The sequence below is a fragment of the Cololabis saira genome, chromosome 8 (genome assembly GCF_033807715.1).
Source record: "Cololabis saira isolate AMF1-May2022 chromosome 8, fColSai1.1, whole genome shotgun sequence".
In the NCBI taxonomy this organism is placed as follows: Eukaryota; Metazoa; Chordata; class Actinopteri; order Beloniformes; family Belonidae; genus Cololabis; species Cololabis saira.
The window spans coordinates 20,941,016-20,965,143 of record NC_084594.1 but is presented as its reverse complement, the minus strand read 5'-3'; the positions used below and the strand labels follow the sequence as shown (position 1 = coordinate 20,965,143).

At 40.2% G+C, this 24,128-nt stretch overlaps 1 protein-coding gene across 2 annotated transcripts; it reads right to left on the bottom strand.

Moving 5' to 3' along the window:
• Positions 1-15: 15 nt before the first annotated feature.
• Positions 16-22,272, bottom strand: si:ch1073-335m2.2 (msx2-interacting protein). 2 transcript variants are annotated; one of them, XM_061727126.1, is made up of 15 exons: positions 22,011-22,272; positions 20,077-20,391; positions 14,591-15,067; positions 14,307-14,461; positions 12,001-12,201; positions 11,752-11,903; positions 11,534-11,659; positions 11,324-11,437; positions 11,082-11,195; positions 10,885-10,985; positions 3,330-10,662; positions 2,622-2,690; positions 2,328-2,522; positions 2,073-2,231; positions 16-1,052 (listed from the first exon to the last, which is right to left on the bottom strand). In XM_061727126.1, exons 1-15 carry the CDS (start codon positions 22,091-22,093, stop codon positions 921-923), a joined length of 9,726 nt encoding a protein of 3,241 aa, XP_061583110.1. In that variant the 5' UTR covers positions 22,094-22,272; the 3' UTR covers positions 16-920. The 2 variants fall into 2 exon arrangements, with proteins under 2 accessions (XP_061583110.1, XP_061583111.1); XM_061727127.1 differs by having other exon boundaries at positions 14,591-15,064.
• Positions 22,273-24,128: the final 1,856 nt, after the last annotated feature.

Below are 24,128 nucleotides of genomic sequence, written 5' to 3'. Positions count from 1 at the left end.
TCCTAAACCTTCATGTTTTCTGCAGTTTTATTTGAGTTACAAAATATGAAGTGCCATCAGCAGACTCCGCAGAGTTTGCCAACCTTCTTGTGTTACAAGTATTTACACCCAAAAATTAAGGATCCATCTAAATTTCCACACTCTGCATTTCATGATGTCCCAGAGTCAAAGTCTGTTGAGCTGTCCAAGATCTGTCTGTGTTTAAATATTTAAAATATTTACAATGTCCGGTACTGAAAAACTTCCAAATCTTACTGTAGCTTGTTCAACACAAAAGCAAGTGCCTGAGACGTCACTGCTTCAGTAGTGAGGAAATGAGCAGAGTTGGTGGAGTTAAAGGAGCTGTTAAATAAACGTGGTCCTCAACAGGGTCTCCGTAGATTTACAATTCTTCCTCCTTCAAAGAAGGCCTGAGTGAGGAAGTCTGTACATAATTATTTAAAATTACATGTTAAAATGTCTTTTCAGCCACTGCGATACAATAGCTTCTATGATCCAAATGAAAATGACAATCAAAATGACAAATGAAAGAAACAGGCCACCCAGATAGATCACCAATTCTTGTTCAAACATCCAGATTTTTTTTTTTTCTTCAGAGCATCTCTGAACAACTAAAAATAAAAATTCAATAAATAGAAATACAGCAGAGAAATGGTCAAGTAAGACTCATTCTGGTTTGTTCCATCCCTGAGTTCTTTTGAGGAGGACAAATATACCAGACAGGAGTGACAAAAGAAAAAAGACCAAGGGGGAAAAAAAAAAGCAAGGTGTTGGTAGGGTCCGTCCTATATATTCCCCACAGTGTCCTGGGGAAGTATAGGGGGTTAAAAAAGAGAAAAAAGAAAAAAGTATTCCTCTGGTTTTCCTGAGGTTCATGAATAAAGAACATCCATTGATGGGAAAGGGCCCGGCCGTGAAGGCTACACTAATGTGATGACAATCATGAGGTGTGGGGAGATGGTGGAAATCCTGTTCAGAAGGTCCGGAGCGAGCTGCGACAAGTGGCTCTCTGAAAACTCACAGGGTGGGAAAATCTGGAGCACGTACGCGGGCTGTAAAAGAACAAACAAAATCCAACATCAGCTTCACACTGGCAGGTGAGTTCGATAAGCATCAAATAATTACAATAACAGGGTTTATACAGCAATCCTTATGTTAAATTTAATACCAATGTAATACCTTTTTCACTACCTTCAGATTTTTTTAAAAAACTGTCACAACATTAAGTGTTAATCACGGACCTTTTAACATTAATACAGATTTTGAACTATAGAACACTATACAGAACAGATTTATAGACTCATTGATGTTGACCAGATGTTTCACATTTATTTCACTTTGTGAATGACAATAAAATAGACTGCTTAAAATGTAAAAGGTAAAAAATAATACCAATTTAAAAAAAAATAATACCTCTAACAGTGAATTTAACACTTTTAATGGCCTTAAATTTGGCAATTTTCATTTATCACCTTTTAATACTTTTTAAAACCCCGCGGAAACACTGAATAACCACCAAGCTTGTGGAATAGTTGTTTGGCCAAGTCTACTTGTGTAGTGGCACTGCTCTGCGTTTAATCAGGTTTATTAATTCTTATAATTGTAGATTATTCTAGGGTTACCAGGCAAGTTAACACAGAATTTTGACACGAAGATTGTTGATCAGGAAAAAAATGTATCCTGTAAATAGCCGTCTAAACTTACAAGATGCATCATTGACAGAAAAGCTCCTGCTCATGTTTAATGTTTAATTCTGCAGTAACAATTAATAAAGCAATAACGTATTAAAACCTAACACCAACCAAGGTATTAAATCTAGTGATGCACCGAAATGAAAATTTGTGGCCGAAACCGAAAATAATAATAAACACTTGGCTGAATACCGAACAATACCGAACATGGTTCTTCGCAGTTTTTCATTTATTTTGCCAATTTTTTCACCATTGCATAAATCAAATAAATTTGATTTAGGCATGGCTTTTTTTGCCATTTTCGGCCGAACAATTTCAGTTACCGAACAATCGGTGCATCACTAATTAAAACGTATACACATACTAAGGGCGATGCCTCACCTGATTGGAACCTGGGTTGGGGATATTGATGATACCAGCTGCCAGTTTTGTCTGCAAGTAGTTGATGAATGCAGACTTAAGAGCTTGAGTTTGGTTTAGGACATCATCTTGATCACGTCCACATGGCAGAGCAAGGAGAAGACAGAAATCACTGTCCCCCTGGAGGGGAGAAACAGAAGAAAAAAAACTTAAAATTGTCATGTCCGAGTTTAATTAAACAACAATAACTTGGTGGGACTAACACAAGAGACATACCGTCATTCTTCTGGCCACACTCTCCAACTGTGAAGCCTCCAGCCTCATTCTCTGGACAATCCTCAACAGTGTGCCCCCTTCTTGCAGAGGCAGTGATCGATGAGCCAGAGCTTTGTTGCCACAGACAAAATGCAACTGGACCGCAGCCGTGTCATTTTTCAGTGCCAGAAGGCCTTGCCATACAATGGGGTATTTCTGTTAATGGAACAAAACAGTGTTTTAGAAAACAATGGCTTTTGTGCAGACAACCAACTCTGACCACAATTCAAAATATTTTATTGAGTTTCGTCTTACCGTCAGCAACTGCACCATATTAACAGGCTGCGTCACTTTGCTATCAGGTTTTGTCTGAAGGTCTGCACCCTTCAGTCAAGAAAACAGGAGTCATGAGCAGTTACATTCACATGAGGACATTAAAACATGTTAATACAGAGAAAGCTTAGCAGTAGGGCTGTGTGATTAATCGATTTTAAATCTAAATCGGATTTATTATTCAAGACGATGTTAAAAAAAGGAAAATTGGAAAATCGATTTTCCTTTTCCTTACAGTATCTTTCAATTGCACTTCATTCCCAATAGGGAAATTTGTTTGCTATTTTTCTTTAAAAATAAAGATAAAATATTTGAAACAATTTAGTCCATTGTCTTTTGTAGTTTTACCAAAAGAAAATCGAAAATCGGGTTTTCAGAGAAGAGGGAAAAAAAAAAAAAAAAAAAAAAAAAAATCGGGATTTTATTTTTGTCAAAATTGCCCAGCCCTACTTAACAGTAACACCAAGGTAAGAATAATAACAAAAGCCATGGGTTTAACTTGATCATTTGTGAGCCTACATACGGTGGTATATTATAATTGTTACATTACTACTACTAAATGCAATATTACTGCACAAGAAGGTTCTAACACTTCTCCAATGCATGCTTTATGAAAAATGGTTTTAGTAAAGTGTTACGATTATTCAGTACATTAATACTACACTGGTGATGAACATGCAGTTAACTCACCATTGTCGGTGTGACATTCAGCTGTGGCTGGTTATGTCCAACAGACGTCTCTGGTATTTGGGAGTGGATGTTTCTTGGGTACACTCCTGGGTACTCTGTGAACGAGCTACTCGGTCCTGGTGGTATTATCTGAACTCGCTGGGGAGAGGCCATGACTGATCCAGATTGCCTGATGCCAATCATTTCATCCTTAGTAAGAGGAGAATGTGGCCTCTTTGCTTCCAACGACTTTGTTAAATCCTTCTCAGACACACTTTTAGGCAAAACATGGGTTCTTGGAGATAAAGAGGGTGGTAAGGCTTCTTGAATGTGTCCAGAAAGGGGGTCTGTGTTTGACCGCTCCCCCTGTTGGTGCAGCAGCACACGCATATCTCTCTGAGCCATGTACGTTTCCAACTGAACGCTGCCCCTCAAAGGCCCGCGAGGATCTGACTGCAGAGTGGAAGATGGTCTTCCTGTTTGGTGGAAGTGTCTAGAATCTTCTGCTTCCCCCTCGTGACTCCTCAGAGAGCCGTGGTTGACTTTGAGAACTTTGTCTCTGCCAACAGCCTGGGGTGAGGAAGGCCGTGGCTGCATGCTACCAGGCCAGGGAGAGGAAAGAGGCTCACTATGCATCCCATAGTTCATCACAGACAGAGGTGGAGTATTGACCCTGACATCTCCTTGAACAAGATGGCCCACTGAAATTGACTGTGTAACACAGTGAGGAGACATCCGTCCCAACCCTCCAGGCACACTGTGAGGTGGCATGATAACCGACTGCTCTGGATGGTGTACACCTGTTATAAACTGTTGCATAGCAGGAATGCCAGTTGATAACATGACAGGGATGCCCTTGGGTGAGGAGGAGCCTATGGGTGAGGACACCTTAGTAAAGGGAGAGTGTGGATGACCTGACTTGCGTGGGGATCGGGGTTCTTGTTTAATCCCACCAAGATGAGAAGAAGCTCTTTCACCCGCTGACGTAACAAAACCCACATGGTTCCCAGGTGTAGTGGGCAAATGGGGGCTAATCGCAGGACTTACAGCAGAGGTCCAAGGGGGTTTAGTTCCATCTGTACTGTGAGGATCAGCACTGTCCATTTTCTTCTGATGTTTCAATTGCATGTATTCTGGATAACCCAGCACCTGCTGGTTACCCTGCGCAAGGCGCTTTACTACTCCTTGAGGTCCAGACTGATAAGCAGAATCCATCTTTTCCAAACCGCTGCTTTCTTGTTTAATAGAAGACAGAGTGGATTGTGGTTTACTAGGGTGCCCATGATCTGCCTGGGATGAAAGGCCCTTCTGGAGTCCTGACTGTGAATGACCATATATTTCTTGTTTAGAAATGTTCTGAGGCATAGACACCAACTGCTGAGATTCCATATCACCTGCTGTTGCTTGTGGGATTTGACTAATCTTTGCACTAATCCTTTGGGGCCCCTCTGTTTTTTGGCCTGAGTGGCTTAGCACTACCACTCCTTCAGATGTATTTACTCTCAATCCAGAGCAAGAGCCAGGAACAAGAGTGGGGCTTTCAACAATGAAGCGTGCAGCACTTCCGACTTCGTCACCAATAGATGGCCCATGATACGATCCAGTATCATCTTTACTGGACCTATACGTTGGTTTGGCTAGAGCCATGTCTGCGCAGGGATTTGTAATTTTCATCTTTTCCTCTGGGTCAGGGGCGTTGCAAACACGACTGATAACAGAGGTTGCAGTGGATGCGATCACAGAGATCACAGACTTTGTCTCAGGAGAGGTTAATGAAGTTGGAGGGCGAACAACGGGTGTGGATGAATGACTTGGTGTTTTACCATCAAGGAGTGGGGATTTATTTTGCACAACAGTCGTGAGTGAAGTGTTACTTTCAGGTGGGTTCTGATCTCGCAGATTAGGCAGAATACCAGGATTAGAACTACTGCCTGGCAAGGATATTGTTTTAGGTTTCATTAGAATCTGTCTTAAGTCACTTGTGCCATGATCAACGGCCATATTGTCAGATTCTGAGGGTAAAAGCTGGCTTTCCTTGTCTACCGATGGTATGGCAGGTGAGGAGGAAACACCAGTATCTTTAGACTGGTTTTGCCAGTCTGGTGGAGAAACAGGAACTCGACTAGTCTGAATGGGTCGGATATTTGGCCTGCTTGCTCGAGGAGACAAGGAAGGGGAGATGCAGTCGGGTGGCAACTGTTGGGGCTTTGGACATACTGGACTCTTAGACTGGGGATACACAGGTTTAAGAGGCTGCGTTTCTTCTTCCACAGTGGACACAGACTCCGTGTTTACATCTGGAGACTTGACAGCCAAGAGCTCAGTTTCAGGTTTCCAAGAAGTAGGAGTAATGACTGCTGCTGCAGTTGCTGCTGCTGGTGCTGCAGTTGCTGCTGCTGGTGCTGCAGTTGCTGCTGCAGTTGCTGCTGCAGTTGCTGCTGCAGGTGTTGCTGCTGCTGCTGCAGGAGGTTCATCACTCTTTACATCTGCAACTGTGGTCTCAGCTAAACGTGTGGTTAGCTCATCACCTAATGGCTGTCCCTCATTTGAATCTTTTCTTACTTGCTTCTGGACTTTTGAACGTTTAGGTGTTTTTGGTCTTCCCTTGTGTCCCTTTTTTGGTGTATTAGAGAAGGAAGGTTCCTCTTGTATGACAGATGTACTTGTTTCATGTTCCTTGACAGGATTAACAAAGTCTATCGGAGGTTCTGAACCTACAGCTGTACTTAATGGAGGTGCTGGGGTAAGAGGTACACCCACATCCTCAGCAGTTATTGAGTCAATAGCAGCCATAAGTTCTGTCTCACTAGCAGGATTAGATGGCTTTTCTTCCTCTACTTCACTTTTTACATCTGCAGGCAGGTTTGGTGGTATTTGTGGTTCTGCTGGAAAAGTTGGATCTGTAAGCTTTGCAATGTTCTCCACTGCCTGCTCCAATTCACGCTCCTGTAATATTAGTTTTTTGGAAGTTTCAATTTCATTTTTTTCTTCATTACAATCTTCTGTGTTCACATCAATGCACTTTGAAACAGGGTCATTCGAGTCACCAGCTCTGATTTTAACTGATGTGTCTTCTTGATTTCCAAGATCTTCTTCACTTAACTGAAGAAGATCTTGAACCTCTGTGACATTTAGTCTGATTTTGAGGTTTTTGAGCACAGGAGACTTTGGATTCTTTGTTGATTTGGTTTTTCCTCTTACAATCCTGTCTTTCTCTGAAGTGGGTTTCTCATCTACAACTTGGGATTCTCTCTCTTTCCCATTTGATTTTCCCTCACACGGTATTTCATGGAGACCATCTTTGCCTAATTCTGTGCCTTGTTTATCTTTCTCATCTTTCTTTTGGTCAGTTTTTATTGATGCATCTTTACTTGATGAATCTACAGAAGCCACAGCATCTTTAAAATCATTTCCTTGCTCCTCATCAACTGCTTCAGTACTGTCCCCCTTCCTTGTTGATCCAGATGCCACAGCTGAGGAAATCTGAGTGGGTGAAACTTTCGTAAAATTGAGGCTTGTTTTCCCTTTAGACACTCTTGGCACTCGTTCACCACTTTCTGATTCATTGGAATCAGTGTCTTTATTGTCCAATTTTGATTTTTCTACTTTAGCAGCGGAATTCTCTTCACTTTGCCTGCGGTTCTTCGGAGGACGACCCCTCTTTGCTGCAGGAGTCGGAGCAGGGATCTCCATTTCAGTACTTTGATGCACTGCATCTTTTTCTGTAACTCGCTTTCGTCCACGTGGCGAATCTGTAATTTCCTTCCCAGTGCGAGCTGGTGTATCGTCTTCAACTGGGGTGGCATAAACAGATTTAACATTTCTTCGTCTTGCTCTGCCTAAAGGTATGCTCTGCTCTAAGGCATCGGGATCTGATCCATGAATAGGAGACTTGCTTGTAGACTTTGATTCAGCTCTTGGAGATGAACCACGTTTCAGCTTCTCTTTATCAATGCGCTCACTCTTTCGTGTAGCCTGTTTTTCAGAAACTGAGGTAGACATGACAGGAGCAGGAGGAACTTGAGCAGGAGGCTGTTTGCTCTTTTTAGTTTTCATTTCTTTTTTAGTCTCTTTTTGAGGAGGAACTGGCTCTTTATCTGCATCAACTTCACCAGGCATCTGCTCTTTACTTGGTTTCTTCTCTCCTTCTGGCTCGTCTGTAGTTTTACAGGTGAACTGAGTTGCTTTCTTGATTAAATCCACATCCTCAACAAAACTGGGTCGTGCTGGACTACTGGCTAGAGGCACCTCTGGCTGCATCATCTCAGGATCCAGCTCTGGTTCTGAACTGCTAATAAACTCTTCTTGTGAACTTTGGCATGTTTGTTCGGCAACTGGAAAATCCTCCGCGGCAATTAGTTTCTCCTGGGATGGAGAAACATTACATTTAGTCATTGAATTACTAGGTTCGGATGATGCCATCGGTGCTCGTTCAGAATCAGATGTCTCAGTTGGTGATTGCTGAATGATCACAATTTGTTCCACTTCTTTTACCGCTTCTTTTGCTTCTTTTATAAAAGGCACAGGGGGAATCACATCATGGGTTTCAGTCACTGGAACACATTTTTCATCTGATGGAGGGATGTCCTTGATAACAGAGTGAGGGGCAAAACTTGGAACGGGTGTGGATTCTGGATTTACTTGTTCAGCAGGACTGATGGGTTTAATTTCGGCCTCTATGACAGACTCTGCTGTAGCAGGAGACTGTACAGCTTTTTCTTCTTGATCACATGGTTTTTCCTCTTCAATCTCATCTGTGACCACTGCATCTCCTTTTGCCTCCTCGGGCTGCTGTATCTTATTCTTCTGTTGCTGCAGTTGTGTGAGCTCCAAGAAACGACTGTGGAAAAGAACCACTGGCTCGGTCTCAAGTTCTGCATCCGTCCCTTGCTGACCAAGTTGTTGGTTTTGCATATGCTGAAGTTCTTCATATTTGCGTTCAAGGTGCTGAAGTCGTCTCGAGTCCAGCTCAAAGACAGCACTGTGAAGGAAACGTGAGGCAAAAAGTTCCCTGCGCTCCTGGTCCCCAGGCTTTGGTTCTTCCTTCCTATCATCAAGTTTGTCTTCAGATCCGCTACGAATCTTTTTCTTTTTCATGTACCAGGACGGCGTAGGTCTTGGTGTTGATTCTACTTTCTCTGTGTCTTTTCTATTGCGTAAACTTGCAAAGTGAGAATCATAATCTAAAAAGGACCAGTTTTCTTCCCGAGAAGATGAGAGGGATTTTGCCCGCTCCAGCAGAGCTTTTGTATCTGGGGTGATGGTCTGGTCAAGTGCAAAGGAGTAGAATTTGTTTCTTTCCAGATGTGCCAGTTTTGGGTCTGAAAACCTTTCAGCCCTCTGCCTCTCAGAATAAGGGATGGATGTAGAGGCTAAAGGAGAGTTGGGTTTGGGCTCTCTGTCCTCTTCAGAATCTGATCGTACCTCTCCAGGCTCCAAGTCTTGCCAAATGCCATATTCCAGACGCTTACGATTATGAAGGTTTTTACCGAGATTTCTAGAAAGGTTTAGGTTAGGCAATGAGTCTTGTTTGATTCTAGTCTCCCACCTCTTCTGCTGTTCTTCTTCAACACTAAGTACAGGTGCGTTTGTTTTGCTCACCTGTGTATTGTGTGTCCTTTTCACTAATAGTTCCAGATCTTGGTGATTTTTCTCATCACTTCTACACACATCTTTCTGAGAAGCATCTATAAAGTCTTCCTCCGGATGATGAGAGAAGAGCGGATGTGCTGGAGAGGGGGTGTTGTTCCACTCAGGATCTTCGCTTTTTTGTCTAAAGCTTCTGTAAACACGCTCTCTTTTTACCCCAGGTTCAGAGTCAAATTGGTCAATCTTTTTCAGTTTGTGAGATGGAAAATTATCTGTGACATCTTCAGGTGGTTTGCCAACTTCATGCACAAGACTACGATGGTCCAAGTCCTCTGTTTCATTTCTCTGGGGACTTGCTGGTTTCTCAGGTTTGTCAGACTCACGCTGCTGTTGCTGCTGGTGCATGCGTCTATTCTGCTCCATCTGTTTGCGGTAACTCTGAGAAAGGTCAATGTCAACATGATCTTCCTTGTTGCCGACACTTTTATTAGTTTCGGCATTTTGACTCAGTTTGAATGCACCATGGTGGTCTTGTTCTCTTGCACCGCTTTGATCCAGGACTCCCTCTTGTGAGAACCTTCTGGATGAAGTGCTCCCTGGATGTCGTTTTGATTCCAGTGGGTCCAAAGATCCCTCTGATTTCTCTCTCTGGCCTCTAAGGTCCTCTTGACCATTCTTCTGAGTGCTACTTTTATCGGTTTTTAGTCTTGGTTCTTTCCGTGGTGAATCTTTGTGTTTTTCAGCATCTAATTCTTTCAAAAAAGTGGAACTGGCACCAAAGTCAGAGGACTGATTACCATCATCCTCTTCGTGCTTGCTTCTCTTCTGACGAACAGTCCTTCCACTAGGATCAGCAAAACGTCTTTTTCTGGCAGCAAGACGATCAGAGTCCCCTGATGAATCTTTGTCATCATTTCCAGCTTCCGATTTTTGTTGTTTTTTGACTCGAGCTCTTCCATCCAAATCTAAATTTTCACTTTTGCATATTTCAGGTCTTTCACTTTTTACAGCATCCTGATGAGCAGCCAACACTGGTGTTCCAGAGAGAGTGTCACCATCCCCCTTAGATTTCTGTCTATCATGAGCATCTTGATCTAATCCCCTTCCTCGTCCAGATCCTCCTTCAAAAGCAGCCTCAAGTTCTGTATCAGGCAATGGATGGGATGGGGACTGACCTTTTGCTTTCCTCGATTTAATCTTGTCTGCTTTATCTTTATCAGCTTTATCTTTTCGTTTTGTACGTTTGGCTTTATCAGCCGCTGCTGGTTGACTGGTCTTTTCACTCTTAGTTGCAGGTTCTAACAGAGTCTTTTCAGATTTGTCAAAATGTGTCGGTGACACTGAGCTCACGCTACCACTTCTCTCAGAGGACTGGCTGTAAACACGCCGTTCTGAATCTCTAGGAGCACGTTCAGATGGTGAAGGTGATACTGTGGGAGTAACCGGTCGCCGAGGATGAGATGGGCTCCACCTGCTACGATCAGCTTCAAAGCGCTCTCGCTCCCTCTCTCTCTCCCTTTGTATAAATGTATATTTTCTGATGTCTTGCTCAAAGGGATCTCTGAAGTCCCTAAAATCTCTGGGATCTTCGTGATAACGTGGGTCAAAGTGTTCCCCTTGGTAATGTTCCAGTTCAGGAAAGCGTTCTCTGCTACGTGCAGCATAGTCTCTCCTAGCCTCCTCTGGATAAAGACTAGGGGCTCGTATATTCTCATAGAAAGCCCTCTCCGCAGTAAATTCATGAAATGGTGGTCTTCGTTCCTCTCTGTAAAGTGTATGGAGGTTATAGTTAGAAAAGATATAGTTCACCTAAACAATCAATTTAGAATATGAAAACACCATCTACATGTATACATTGCAAAATAAATAATACAAACATTACCATCTTACATCTGACCCATTTATGATCGTAAATTTCCTATTGCTAAAAGTGCACATATAGTCCAACTGATGTAACTGCATGCAATTAACGATGCAACAAATTTACCGTCGCTCAGGTGGAATTTCGTAGAAGTCTCTAATGTCCTGACCAGATGCTTGCATTGAGCGGTAAAATGCCATCTGACTTTCTTGACTTGCAAAGTCCACCTATCACAGAGGATCAGATACATTGATTAAATCACAACACAAATGCACTGAAAGTATATTTTGCAAATCAAGCTAATAACTAGCATTTTTCTTCACCTTTATTTTATTGCCACCAATTTTCCAGCCTTTGGTCTCCCTCACAGCTGCTTGGGCAAAATCTGTGTTGTTGTATAAGATGAGGGCCATTCCCTTCAGTCGATCAAACACAACCTATAAAACGGTTAAAAAAAACACCACACATTCAAAAATGGAAAAGATCACAATTGAAGTTGCGACAAACAGCATTATAACAAAGAGCTGGAGAAAAAAGTATAAGCAGGACAAAAGTGACACCTCACCTTAACTACATGTCCATAACGGCAGAAATGGCGTGTGAGGTACTGCTCTGTAATGTTGGCTGCTAAACCATCAAGCCAAACACAAGTTGTGGGCATACTCTTTCCAAAACCGAGCTTCAAGGAGACAGAGAACAACATTATAAACATGGAGAATTCTACACTTATTGAAGAACACACACAAAATCATTACATTGCTTCCATAAACAGTACCTTTAGTCTGTTACTTCCCAGATACTCTCCATCCATCTTCTTTATGGCCTTGCAAACACTGGCAATATCAGAATACTGAACAAAGGCATACTGGGGAACACCATTAACTTTCTTGATGTCAATGTCCTTTAAGGGAAAAAGATTTCAATCAGAAAAACGATATTCACCTTGAAATGCACAGATTTACTTTTACAATAGATACTACTATTTTAGCTTACCACAATTTCTCCAAACCGCTGAAAGATGTCAAGGAGTTGTTGATAGCTGGTAGTCTTCTCAAGGTTCCCTATAAAGAGTGTTCTTGTTGCCTTTGGGTGGAATTCATCTATTCGCCCATCCAAAGGCCTGAACTCATTTTCACTCTCAGTTTCTAAGAGAAGGAAGATGCTTATTAGAGGCTGTTATAATCCATCAGTGCCAGAGCACAATAGCTATAAACAGTATTTCATTAATCTGTTGTCACCTACCAGGCCCATTCCAGGCAGTGACCTCAATAAGCATGCCAAAGAACAGCTTTCCTTTGGAGACAGTCAGGGCTTTCTCTTGATCTTCTTGCTGCCTGAAGAACACCAGACCATAGCGGTCCTCGGATGCGCCGTGGATCTGCACTGAGGTTACTTTCCCGTGTTTTTTGAATTCATGGAAGAGCCCATCTTTTAAACTTGTGTCTGCAGATAAAAAATGGATTACAGTAACTTAAAACTTTTCTTAAATTATTAAAAGGGATCTGATTTACTCTGTAGAACCAACGGTACAGCTCTCACAGTTGCAGTGTCACATTTAAAAATGAAATGTGTGGGATGAAATGTTAAGAGAATCCTTAAAAACAGCTCCACTATAATACCTGCAAGCTGATAATTCAGCCTTATGGACACTGTGTTCCTTGTACTGTATGAGCTACATACTCAGTTTTAGCTTTACGTTTTAATTTTTATCTTGGTTGTAATACAAGCTTTGATACAAAGATACCTATCCATTTCACAATCATCACTATACCCTGATGATGAATTGTGAACTATAGTGTATATTATAGTGAAATATATTAAGAATTTGTGGTTGTTAATATTAAATATTTAAGGAGATCAATTTAAGTTGGGGTTTGATGTAAATACGGTGTTAACCAGAGTCAAGTTCTCTTGTCTGACTATGTCTGACTTGGCAATAAAGTTTTATTCTGATTATTCTGAAATACATTAGTACACTGTCAACATCATTACCATGGAAATTACAGATGCACCGTGACCTGTATACCAAATAAGTAAAATAAAAATAAAATAGTGGATCATCCAACAACTCTGTTGTCTGCCAACATGTGCTTTTACCTTTCCAGAATAAACCCTCATTTTCATATAAAGTACTACAGGTAAATAATAATAATCATCATGATTTATTAAGTTACGTAAGCTCCCTCATGGGATTGACAATTTATTTTTGAATTGAATGAGAAAATACCCATAACTTTTATATTAAATCAAAAGTTTTATCTTCTCGAATTATTTTTTTGAGTGCCATCTCTAGTTTGTTCAGAGGCTGAACAACAAAACAAGAATCCCCTGAGGTTTCCCAACATTGTGACAGACAAAAGTGATTCCAATCTGAATCAGCATTTAGAGGATTCTCCCATAACCCATGCTTTCAATCTCAAAGTTTCATGAAATATAGTTGGTAGTATATAATTAAATTTTGTTAAACAAACAGATGAACAATTATTTTATACCTCAGTATCCTTTCATGGTCAATAAAAACTACCTTAAAACACTTTTGAACAAATCAGGTGTATATTAAGCAATCCTGACTAATTTAAAAACTATCCTAAATTAGATTTTATAGATTTTACTATGACAACATTTTCATGTTCTTTCAGCCTTTTCCCTTTAGGGGTCGCCACAGCAGGTCACCCGTTTGCATCTTGCCCTGCCTTCTTCATCTCCCCATTACATCCCCTTTTCTTCTGCTTGGCAGTTCTATCTCCAGTATCTTTCCACAAATGTAGTCACTGTCCTTCTTCCTCACATTCCCAAAACATCTCATTCGAGACTCTCTTACTTTGACGGCTGTTTCTCTGATGTGCTGATTTTTTAAATCATACCCATCCATGTCTCTCTCAAAGAAAATCTTAATATATCTCACCTCCAGCTCTGTTTTCCTATCTCTTTGTCAGTGCCACTGCCTCCGCGCCATAAAGGACTGGTCTCACTGACATAAACCTTTCCAGTTAATCTCACTGCTACTTTGCTGTCACAGATGACTCTAGAATCTCTTCTCCACCAACACTACCCTGTCTGCAATTGTGCATAAAAACACAATTGGAAGATCATTTGGAAGATGGAAAAATAAAATGTATCCAATGTTGCATACCAATTAACTTTTTCTCCCCCCAAACAAATAGTTTTGCACAGAATAGGACCTTAATGTTATCTATAAAGAACTGCAGCAATAACTGTAAACAAGCTGACTCTGGTAACAAAGTCCAGAATTCCATATTTAATTTTAGTAATGCACGCAATGTTTATGCCAATACCAATCTGCTTCAGAGCCAAGATTTACATCTATGAAAATACAAATATTTAACTAGTAGTACAATTTTTATCTGATCTTCACTTAATCTTAACTTCCATACCATATACAATGTGTATTAATTTTCACATTATGGCTAAAAGGTGTTTTATGAATAAAATCCTGTTTTCTGTACCTTATTTTAACATGACTAATAGTTGTGAGGAAGTATAAAATTGTTGAGTCGGCCCTTTGAGAGGCGGTCAAAATAACTAACCTGTAGAGCGCACTGGCAGATTCTGGACTTTAATTCCAAAACTTCTACGTGGCTCTTCAGAATCAAGCCCCATAGAGGACTGAGGAGGTGCGTGTGTAGCTGATGACTGGACTGAGCGTGGCCGAGATCCATCACTTGAGCTGCTGTTTGAATCGCTATCATTAATTGAAAGAGGGGGAAAAAAAAAGAGAAAAAAAGTCAACACTATTGCCCTTTTTTAAAATGGATAAAAAGTGATAAAATAAATGTGTTAAACATGGACTAAAAAAAAAAAAAAGCAATACCTCCCACTGCCTGTGCTGCTGGTGCTGCTGACAGAGTCTGAGCTTGAGGATCTGCTGGCAGATCGTGATCTTGGGCCTCTTCCAGGGGATAAGGGGGCTCTTTTAGGGGAATGAGGAGTTTTGGGGGTTTGTACTGTGGTCCGTTGAGGGGAAGGATGCCTCGATTGTGAGGAATGCGATGATCGGCTTCGACGATGATGATATGTGCGATCAACACGTCGTCCTCTCTCATCTCTGTACAGGTCCCGCCGGGTTGAATTAGTCAGAGTGAATGGGTCTCGTATTCTGGAGTCAAAATGAGGGTCTGTCGCCTCAAAGGCTCCTCCAATAGCACTGCTCGCTGGGCCAGCAGTGGCAAACACAGCGCGATCACGATAATAATCAGCATTGTAGTGTCGCTGTCTATCAAAAGTTCCACTGCGGTCGTGATGTCCGTATGGGCTGTGATCATATGCACGTTCACGGCTTTCTGAACTACTGTGAAATGAGGAAAAATGGCAGAGAGATAAAAGAAATGTTAGATTCTTAAACTCTTGACTTTGAAATTTTTGTATACCAACATTAAAATTAAATACTGACCTTTTTTGCATATGTTAATGAAAGGCTCTATGACTCTTTTTTTCCCTTGTTTTTAAGTAAAAACAAGGTACAAATATTCACATGAGATTTAAATGTTATAATATACACCACATAATTTTTCTTTTTTTTTTAAAGTTAAATCTACACAAAGCAAAAAACTTTACTCTTCAACAAATATTGAAAAGAAACTTGTTTTATACGATGCCGTCTATGGAAATTAAATCAATCACATCTGCATAATGCTCCAAAATCTGGATGGAAAAGAAAAGACTGTTGATAGCCCCAAATTGTATTTCTGTACAAACACTTTAAAAAAATGATTCACCCACTGGGGAATAGACAAAGAAAAAAGACCTACCATTGGAACTCAGAGGAATGGAAATGTATGGGTGCTTTCACACTTAAAGCCTTTAGTCAGCTTGATAGAAACAACTATTTGTTTTCTTCACGGTGCAGTTTGTTTTGTCTGATGACAACAGTAATCTAGAAGGCCACTGCTCAAGTGACAGCCTGTTGCAGCAGCTCTGGAAAATGTGTCTTACTTTTCATCTTCTAGAGTTTCTATTGAGTTTTTTTTTTTTTTTTTTTAAGTATAATTTTTTAAAAATGTTTGTCGATGCTCTTCTTGCTGATGGAGTTCTGCCGGTAACGATGGCACTTTTTAACATTTGTTATGACGAGTACGGAAAGTTATTTACATGTTAGAGCATCCGACTGAACTGTCCAAAAACCAAGTAATGACCAACTAATGACATGAATAAGTATAATAAGCTGAAGAGGAAAGCTCAAGGATTTAAAGAAGGAGGAAAAACCGAGCAAGAAGGAGGAGGGTTTAAACGCATTGCTTCACTTGATCACCACATGGAGTGCAAAATCTCTGGGAAGTAAATTAGATATGCTTGAATGCTGCATGAGTATGTTTTGGACCCCAGCACCTCAATCTCCTCACCTCAAGATTTTTTTTATGATATGGGCAACCAAAAGATTTCAAACAAGCAGAATGAGGTAGGGAGTTAGGGATGGGATAGTGGCACACTCACCAACCAGAGTGCTACATTACTCTCTTAAAAGGAAAAAATGAAAGCAAATGGAGCGAGGGTCAATATATTTTCCTGATTATTTTTAAGTTTGAATGATCCCACACCAAACATAATTTTGCTCACTTCACATTGACCTTTGATTTCTACGGTAGCCTTGTTGTCCAAGTCTAGAGGCAAATTACTATAACGAAAGTCACCGTATTGCTTCAAGTCATCCTTGTTATAATGATCAAATTACACATGATCGAAAATAATCTTAACGGCCAATGGTAGGGCTGGGCGATATATCGAGATTTTAATATATATCGATATATTTTCAAACGCGATATGGTACGAGACAATATCGTTTATATCGATTTAAAATTTTTTTTTTTTTTGATATAGCTTATTTGGTGACAAATTGACTTGAATGTTTTATTTGAGATTTGCACAAATGTTTTGTTATTTGCACAACTGTCAACCCCAGTGGAAAAGTCTGCCTGTTACTGTCTACATTGTATTAATTGCACAGTGTATTTTAATTTAATTGTTATGCAGGAAAGGGATATTTGTTTTATTTTATTCAAGAAGCATTTTTATTCTCTATATGCAGGCAGTTTATTTTTATTTCATTTGTTTTATACATTTTGATATTGTGCAGACCTCTGTTAATAAAGGAACCTGTGTGACATTTGGCACGAGGCTTTGTATTAAAACTGACTGTTTTTTTAAGGGTTTGCCTCAGAAAAAAATGAAGCTAACAGAGATGCTATGCTATAATGCTTTGGGGGAAACCCCAATTAAGGCACAGAAAAAATATCGAGATATATATCGAGTATCGCCATTCAGCTAGAAAATATCGAGATATGACTTTTGGTCCATATCGCCCAGCCCTAGCCAATGGGCAATATGAATAGATTATTGTCCAATTATCGATAAATTGATTAATAATGCCCATCCCTAGTAGGAGTGTATACAGTACTTGATAAAAAGCAGGTGGTGTAATCCTGGACATGTTACTGTGAAGGAGCATCTTGCCACTGTAGATGGCTGTACAGTTCTATCCATGCCATCTAGTGAGAGATCAACCATGCTACCTTCCAAAGTTGTACTACATTATGAGGACAACTGTTGCCAGGCAAAACATACATCGCACTCAAATACATTCATGATAATCTCTGGAGGTTTCAACCTTGCCTCTCTCTATTTTACTTCCTACTATCTGACAAGTTTGTCAGCTGAATTTGATCTGATATTTACATTCCCAACAATGCAAGTTTTCCTTGAAAAAGGATTAAATTCAACTCGGGTCACTTATGTACAGACCAAATTCGAATTAAAAAGCCAACTTTGTTGCAGTCCTCATCAAACAAAAACATGACTAAAATGCTTGAATCATATGGTTTAAGGGATTTAATTAAACGTGGTCTCCTGAGACAGAAACACTGAACTAAATCAAGTAGTTTCTGAATGATTGATGCATGAAAAAACCCTATATAATTTTGTTACTGCATTTTTGATGACTTGTGTGTATTCAAACATTTGTCTCCAGCCACACTTCAACATTAAACTGAAGTATTTGGCAAGAGCGATTAAACCAAACAACATATGGAATCACTATTGCAATAACTAGTCTATCCAGGTTTTCAAAATAACATAGGATATGCAGTGCATCAGTACACAACACTGTGTTTATATTGCTGGTTCCTTTGACAGACACCTCTGACCAGTAAGTGATGAGGCTGTTCCTGCATGGTTTTAAGTGAAGCCGTTAGTTTACTTGGATTTTTGTCTATGTAAAAAGGAAACGAACAAAGTTGAAAATAGAAAGTTTACAAACAGTGATTTGGACCAGAACAAACTAACTTAAGTGTGAAAGCACCCTAAAATGCCAATACAAGTAGTATAGCTGTTGTATTTAATGCATAATGATGATGGTGGGAAGTGCTTACAAATTTAATGTAAAATTATACACACAGATTATACAATAAAATTCCATTTAAACATTTTATAAAAATGTATGCTTTTTTTCCTTTTGAATCTTTAGCATCAACTTCTCTAAAAGCAGTGCAGAACTTATAAGCACTAGGGAAGCTAAAAGAAAGAAAAATATGCAGAGGGCAGGGCAATACCAACCTTTTAGAAAATAGGTTACCAAAACTAATCCAAATAAAACCTAGGTGGGTCAGAGTGCGAGAGCCTGAATGAAAAACCAAAGGATGTGGAGGAAAAACGTGTTAAAAAAATAAAATAATTTGAAGAAGAAAAAAAAAAGATTCTCCTGAATCTTCAAATACTGAGGACCAAGCCAGCATTGACGTATAATCCAGAGTTAGGCTACTTAAATTTCTTCTCTTGATGATGGAGGGAAAAAAAGGGAAAAAAAAGGGAAAAAAAAAAAATAGGAACTTATAACCCCAATAAATAAATATGCTTTAAAAAATGATGATGAACTTCGGGATATTGAGTGCATTCCAAGTCAGCTATTCAATATGCTGCAGGCTGCATTGAAAATGTATCCAAATAGACCAGTGACAGGAGCATGAAATAGTATGTCCAAAAGGTTGAGTTGAGGAAAAAACAAAAACAAAAAACACCCACCAAAAAAAACCCACCCCCCACACACATGCACACAAAAATGTGGAAAAAAATAAATAATTAAATTTGAAAAAACAAAAAAAACATCAAAAATGTATTCCACTGGTTACGGCCAAGACAATAAATTTGCACAAGTTGCAAGATTCAAATACATGTCACAGCTCATAAAATCCTGATGGGCTCTCGGCATGCCGTAATTCCACATTTAATGGATCCTTATTGGGTATTGTGATGGCAAAAAAATATGTCTGCTAAAAATCACCGTTTTTAGTTTGTAGTATTGTATCGAATTACTAAAAAAAAAAAGTCTTCTGCTTACTTTTACAAGCTTGAAGGGCTCTTCTCCTCAATGAGGTCCTTACTGGAGGTCACACACAGCTACATCCACACTCGAGTAATCCAAAAGAGTGGCAACTACATCTATCCACAATGGGTTCCGCATCCGTACATCCAGCATCAGGGACTTTTATTGCTTACATCCAGGAAGTTTCGACCCAACTAAATATTCTTCATGCGTCTTCATGGCCATCAACTACAAGTGTAGCTCCACAAACTTTGGTTGTTGGTTGTTTGGATCCTGCGTGCTCAGTCTTCTTGCTATAGCTTCCACATTTGTGCCAATGATACGAAGTTAATGTCATCCTAAAATAACAGTGATTTACTTGAGAACTGTGCACTAAATCAACCTTGCTTATGATGTGTGATGACTGTCAAGTTCTTCCATCCACTTAATCAAGACTTAAAATCCAAAAGGGGCTATATCCATAGAAGAACATGGTAAACATAGTCCGACCAACAGTTGTTGCCATGTGGGAGGAAAAAAAAAGCCAAGATAGTGTTCTTGATGTTATGATATACAGTACCTGTATAGATTCTTCTGAGATAGTACATCCATCATAATGGGGATTTACCGTCAGTTTAGCAATTCCAAGTAAAAATTAAGGTTAGATTCCATGAAGATTAAAAAATATCCACAAGTTCCCCAAGATAGTTTCCCACAAAATAAATCCAAAACTCACCAGGATACTCCTCACAGATGTAATATCCAAACCAGATGTCAAACCTTGAACTATAGTTACCTTAGCAAATTACAATGAATAGTTAATTTACTTAAAGATCCACAGGAAGGCGAGTCAGGAATGATGAAGAGTGGAGGTATCCCTAGATTACCTTTGTGTAAACCCTTGAGGCGTCAATCCCTGACGAATAACCCCACTATGTGTTTAGGTTTTTACACCTATCTGATACAGAGAATGGCCTGGATTGTAGGGGGACACCGTGTCCACTTACCCATCTAGTCTCCGTTCATAACGTCCCTCTCTGGTGTGAAGAGACACAGGTGGCCCAAATACTGGACCAACTGTTCCCCTAGAGAATCCTGCAACGTCTCGACTGCTCGAGGGGGAGCTGTCTTCAAGGCCTCGCACAGCACTAGGCACTGACCCTGGCTCATTGTAGTCAGTCCGAAGGTCTCTATCTCCCATCTTGTTGACGGAATTGTGAGCCTTCTGTGCACTTTTGATGTCCACGAAATCCACAAAAGCTGCAACACCCCCCTCTGAACCTCGCTTTCGCAGAACTTTAACGCTCTCCACACGGCCATACCTGAGAGGAAATGAGAATGAAAAGAAAGACGGTATTAGATATACACTAGTCATGATTATCCCTTATATACAAACACAACAGACCTAAACTGCATTTAACTGAATATAATTATAGGTAGTGTAAACCCTATAATAATAAAGGTGAAAAGTGGTCAAATAATTCTAGATAAGGTAATTCCAGGCAGGTATTGGTTATAAAAGTGTTTTATTTGATTTCATTTCTATGTATGCATGTCTGAGAACGATGGTGATTTAATTATCCTCTGTATAGATTGTGATTAAGGGAGTTCTGTCTATTATTGTTTTGTTTTGTCATGTATAATGTATGTCTGTTATGTATTAAGTGTTAATTTGTGTGTTGTGTGTATGTCGGACCCCAGGAAGAATAGCTAATGCTGTGGCTAATGCTAATTTATCCTAAATAAAACAAACAAACTATTATTATGAATGTTTACACTGTTACAAGTACTGAGTACAGAAACTGCACAGTACTAAAGCTAATAAACCATCACTCCTGGGTGCATAACACATTTCATCAACTATATAAAAAGAGCATTAAATGCTTGGGAAATAGTGCACTCATAATACAGTATAGCAATATACTCGAAATCAGTGCGTTGCTTGATTTATTGTCAAGTAACCCAATTAGAATCAGAATCATGTTTATTTGGCCAAGTCAGGTCAAACAAGACAGGGAATTTGACTCTGTTATTTTCGCTCACTGTACAGTAAATAAACAAATGACAGCTCTTATTAACATACATACAATTCTTTTCTTTTTTTTACGTGAAAGGTGCAGCAGTATGAGGTAGACATGGTTATTAAAAGGTACATTGTTACAGCATATGATTGTGGTTATTATTATTATTATTGCACAGTGGTCTCTTCAATGTGTAGAAAATGATAACTATCCTTAGCAGTAATGTTTTCCTATAAACACTACCGTATGTTTACAACTGCCACGCAACTTGCAGGGAACTTGTCTTTGGTTAGAAAATCCGACTGATGGCAGCTCAACATTTGGTCACTGAGCCCAGTTACGCTCTAGATTATTACTGCTTCTTTGGATTTCCATACTTCTATAAGCCTGCTAAATAAATACATTATTATTATTTTTATTATTAGGTGTCATACGTTTCCAATTACGAAAATAAGAAACGCATGCAAATGATTTTGACCTGCTATGGTTGATCTTTTAGTTTGCAACAGATCACGAAAACGTCTCGACTTCCCACAAAATGGTTGGCTTGGGTGGTAGCTGGCTGGCTAGCAGCCCCGGCTAGGGCTGATTTATGGTCCCGCGTTACACCGACGCAGAGCCTACGGCGTAGGTTACGCGGCGACGCGTGCCGTACGCCGTAGGCTCTGCGTCGATTTACCGCGGACCATAATTCAGGCTTCATGGTAGCAAAAGTTAGCGAAAGATTAAATACTAATCAACATCTTCATTTAAGCGGCTGCTTCCCGTGGCTTTTCTCTTAAGCAAAACGAGGTTATTTAATCGCACTTAACCCCACCGATACGGTATTGCATTACTACTTATATTTGGCCATATTAGCATCGACGGCGAGCTACTGGCGCGCAGCTTCGCAAAAAGCTCTCCTTTCTTGCGCAACTTACCGTTTAAAATGCTCCACAATTTTCTCCTCTCGAACGTGTTCGGGTAAATTTCCCACCCAGAGGTGTCTGGTTTCCCGAACCATCTTGCGGTCCGGCACATATGATCCCCCACGCTTCTCGTCCCCGCCGGTCGGAGGTCCGCCTCGACAAAATGAGCGCCGGCTGCTCTGGCTGCGTGTGTGGCCCGACAGCTGCTCCTGCGCCGCCTCGGCTCCGCTCTAGCTCCGGCCCAGTCCAGGTCCCCGCGGGAACGCGCAGCGCTGTCGTCTCTGCTGCGAGCAGCGTGGCCTTGGGCTCGCGGGCACGAGCACGCAATATCAATGGCAGCGTGTTGGCGTCAGCAGGGACGCTGAACGTCAGCGTCGACCAGATCCATGGCGTCGACACACTAGACTTCTAGCAATAATCAGAATCATGTTTATTTGGCCGAGTCAGGTCAAAGTACAAGACAGGGGATTTTGACTCGGTTATTTTTCGCTCACTGTACATTAAATAGACAAATGATAGGTCTTATTAACATACATACAATTCATTTGTTTTAAAGTGAAAGGTGCAGCAGTATGAGGTAGACATGGTTAAGATAAGATAAGATAAGATATCCTTTATTTTCTCCCTCAGTGGGGAAACTTATTTTTGTTGTCAGCAGTACACTTAGCACACACATGCAGGGGAGGGGTAAAAAGACTGAAAAGTCAGAAATAAAAAATATATAAAAAATACAAAATATATATATATAATATGTATAATCACAGAATATGAACAGTATACAGTTGGTTGAAAGAAGAAACGGTGCAGAAAAAGCACGTGGAGTGTTGTGAGGTAAACTGGCAGATTGGCAGATATTGCACATCTTATATTATTGCACATCTTATTGTCATATTGTCCACTGGCTACTGAGAGCAGGCCTGGTTATACAGTCTGATGGCAGCGGGGAGGAAGGACCTGCGATGCCTCTCGGTGGTGCATCATGGGTGACGAAGCCGGTTATTGAAAGGTGAATTGTTACAGTTATTACAGTTATTATTATTATTATAATTATTATTATTATTATTATTATTATTATTATTATTATTATTATTATTATTATTATTATTATTATTATTATTATTATTATTATTAGATAGATAGATATACTTTATTAATAGACTCAGTGTCCATTTAAAAAAGACAAACCTACCCGTAGGAATACGCCGTACCCTACGGCGTAGGGCTGCGTCGCTAACGCGGCAGCTCCGTGGCGGGACACGGGGGCTCGTTAACCGAGAAGCAGACGCGCCTGCCGGGGAAGCAGCTTCCCCGGAGCCGCAGATGATCTACAGGTTTAGAATGCTTATGAATGTGGTCGAAAACGCAGATCTTCGCTTATGTGTGGAAGGGTTCTTTTTTTTTTAAACAATGTAATGTGGATACAAATTATTTTATAAACGGAGGGGGGAAATTTTCGGTTTTAAAAATACCCGGCTACGTGTGGACGGGGTCTAAGATCTGTTTACACCGTGTAACTGAATGCGAGCGTCCGACTATCACGTGTGACATCGGACGCTCTCTGTCCCCGCTGAAACCGTTAAACTCGCGGCCAATTAGGACAGTCAATACAAAAAAAATAAAGCAATGGATTTTATTTTGTTGCAGAAGCTCCCTGGCATGGGACATGTAGCCGGCTGCTCTTCTCCCCGCAGCGAGGCTTATTCTCCTCCCCTGCTACACGTCATTCAAGCAGCCAATCAGCACAGAGCCTCATTATCATACCCCCCCTTCCCTTAGAATGAAGCACAGAAAAAGGGGTTAGAAGCGGTAAAACTATAGACATGGCCCACAGGCTGAATTTCTGATTTATGTAGAAAAAACAAGCTTTAGATTGTTTTTAAGACATTCAAGGCCTGTTTAAAATATACATTAAATGCCATAATATGTCCCCTTTAAAGAAGAGAAAAAAGAAAACGAGCTAGAGAATATATCAAATTTAATGCAGTGTGTCATTTTCAGGGTGTTGCAGATGTAAATTGATTCATATTTAAAATTGGGCTTTTATAATTAGATAGGCTACACCTTGTCCAATGTTTTGTACTAGCACTGTTGACAATTAAAACATATGAAAAGACCATCTTGTTGTAGATC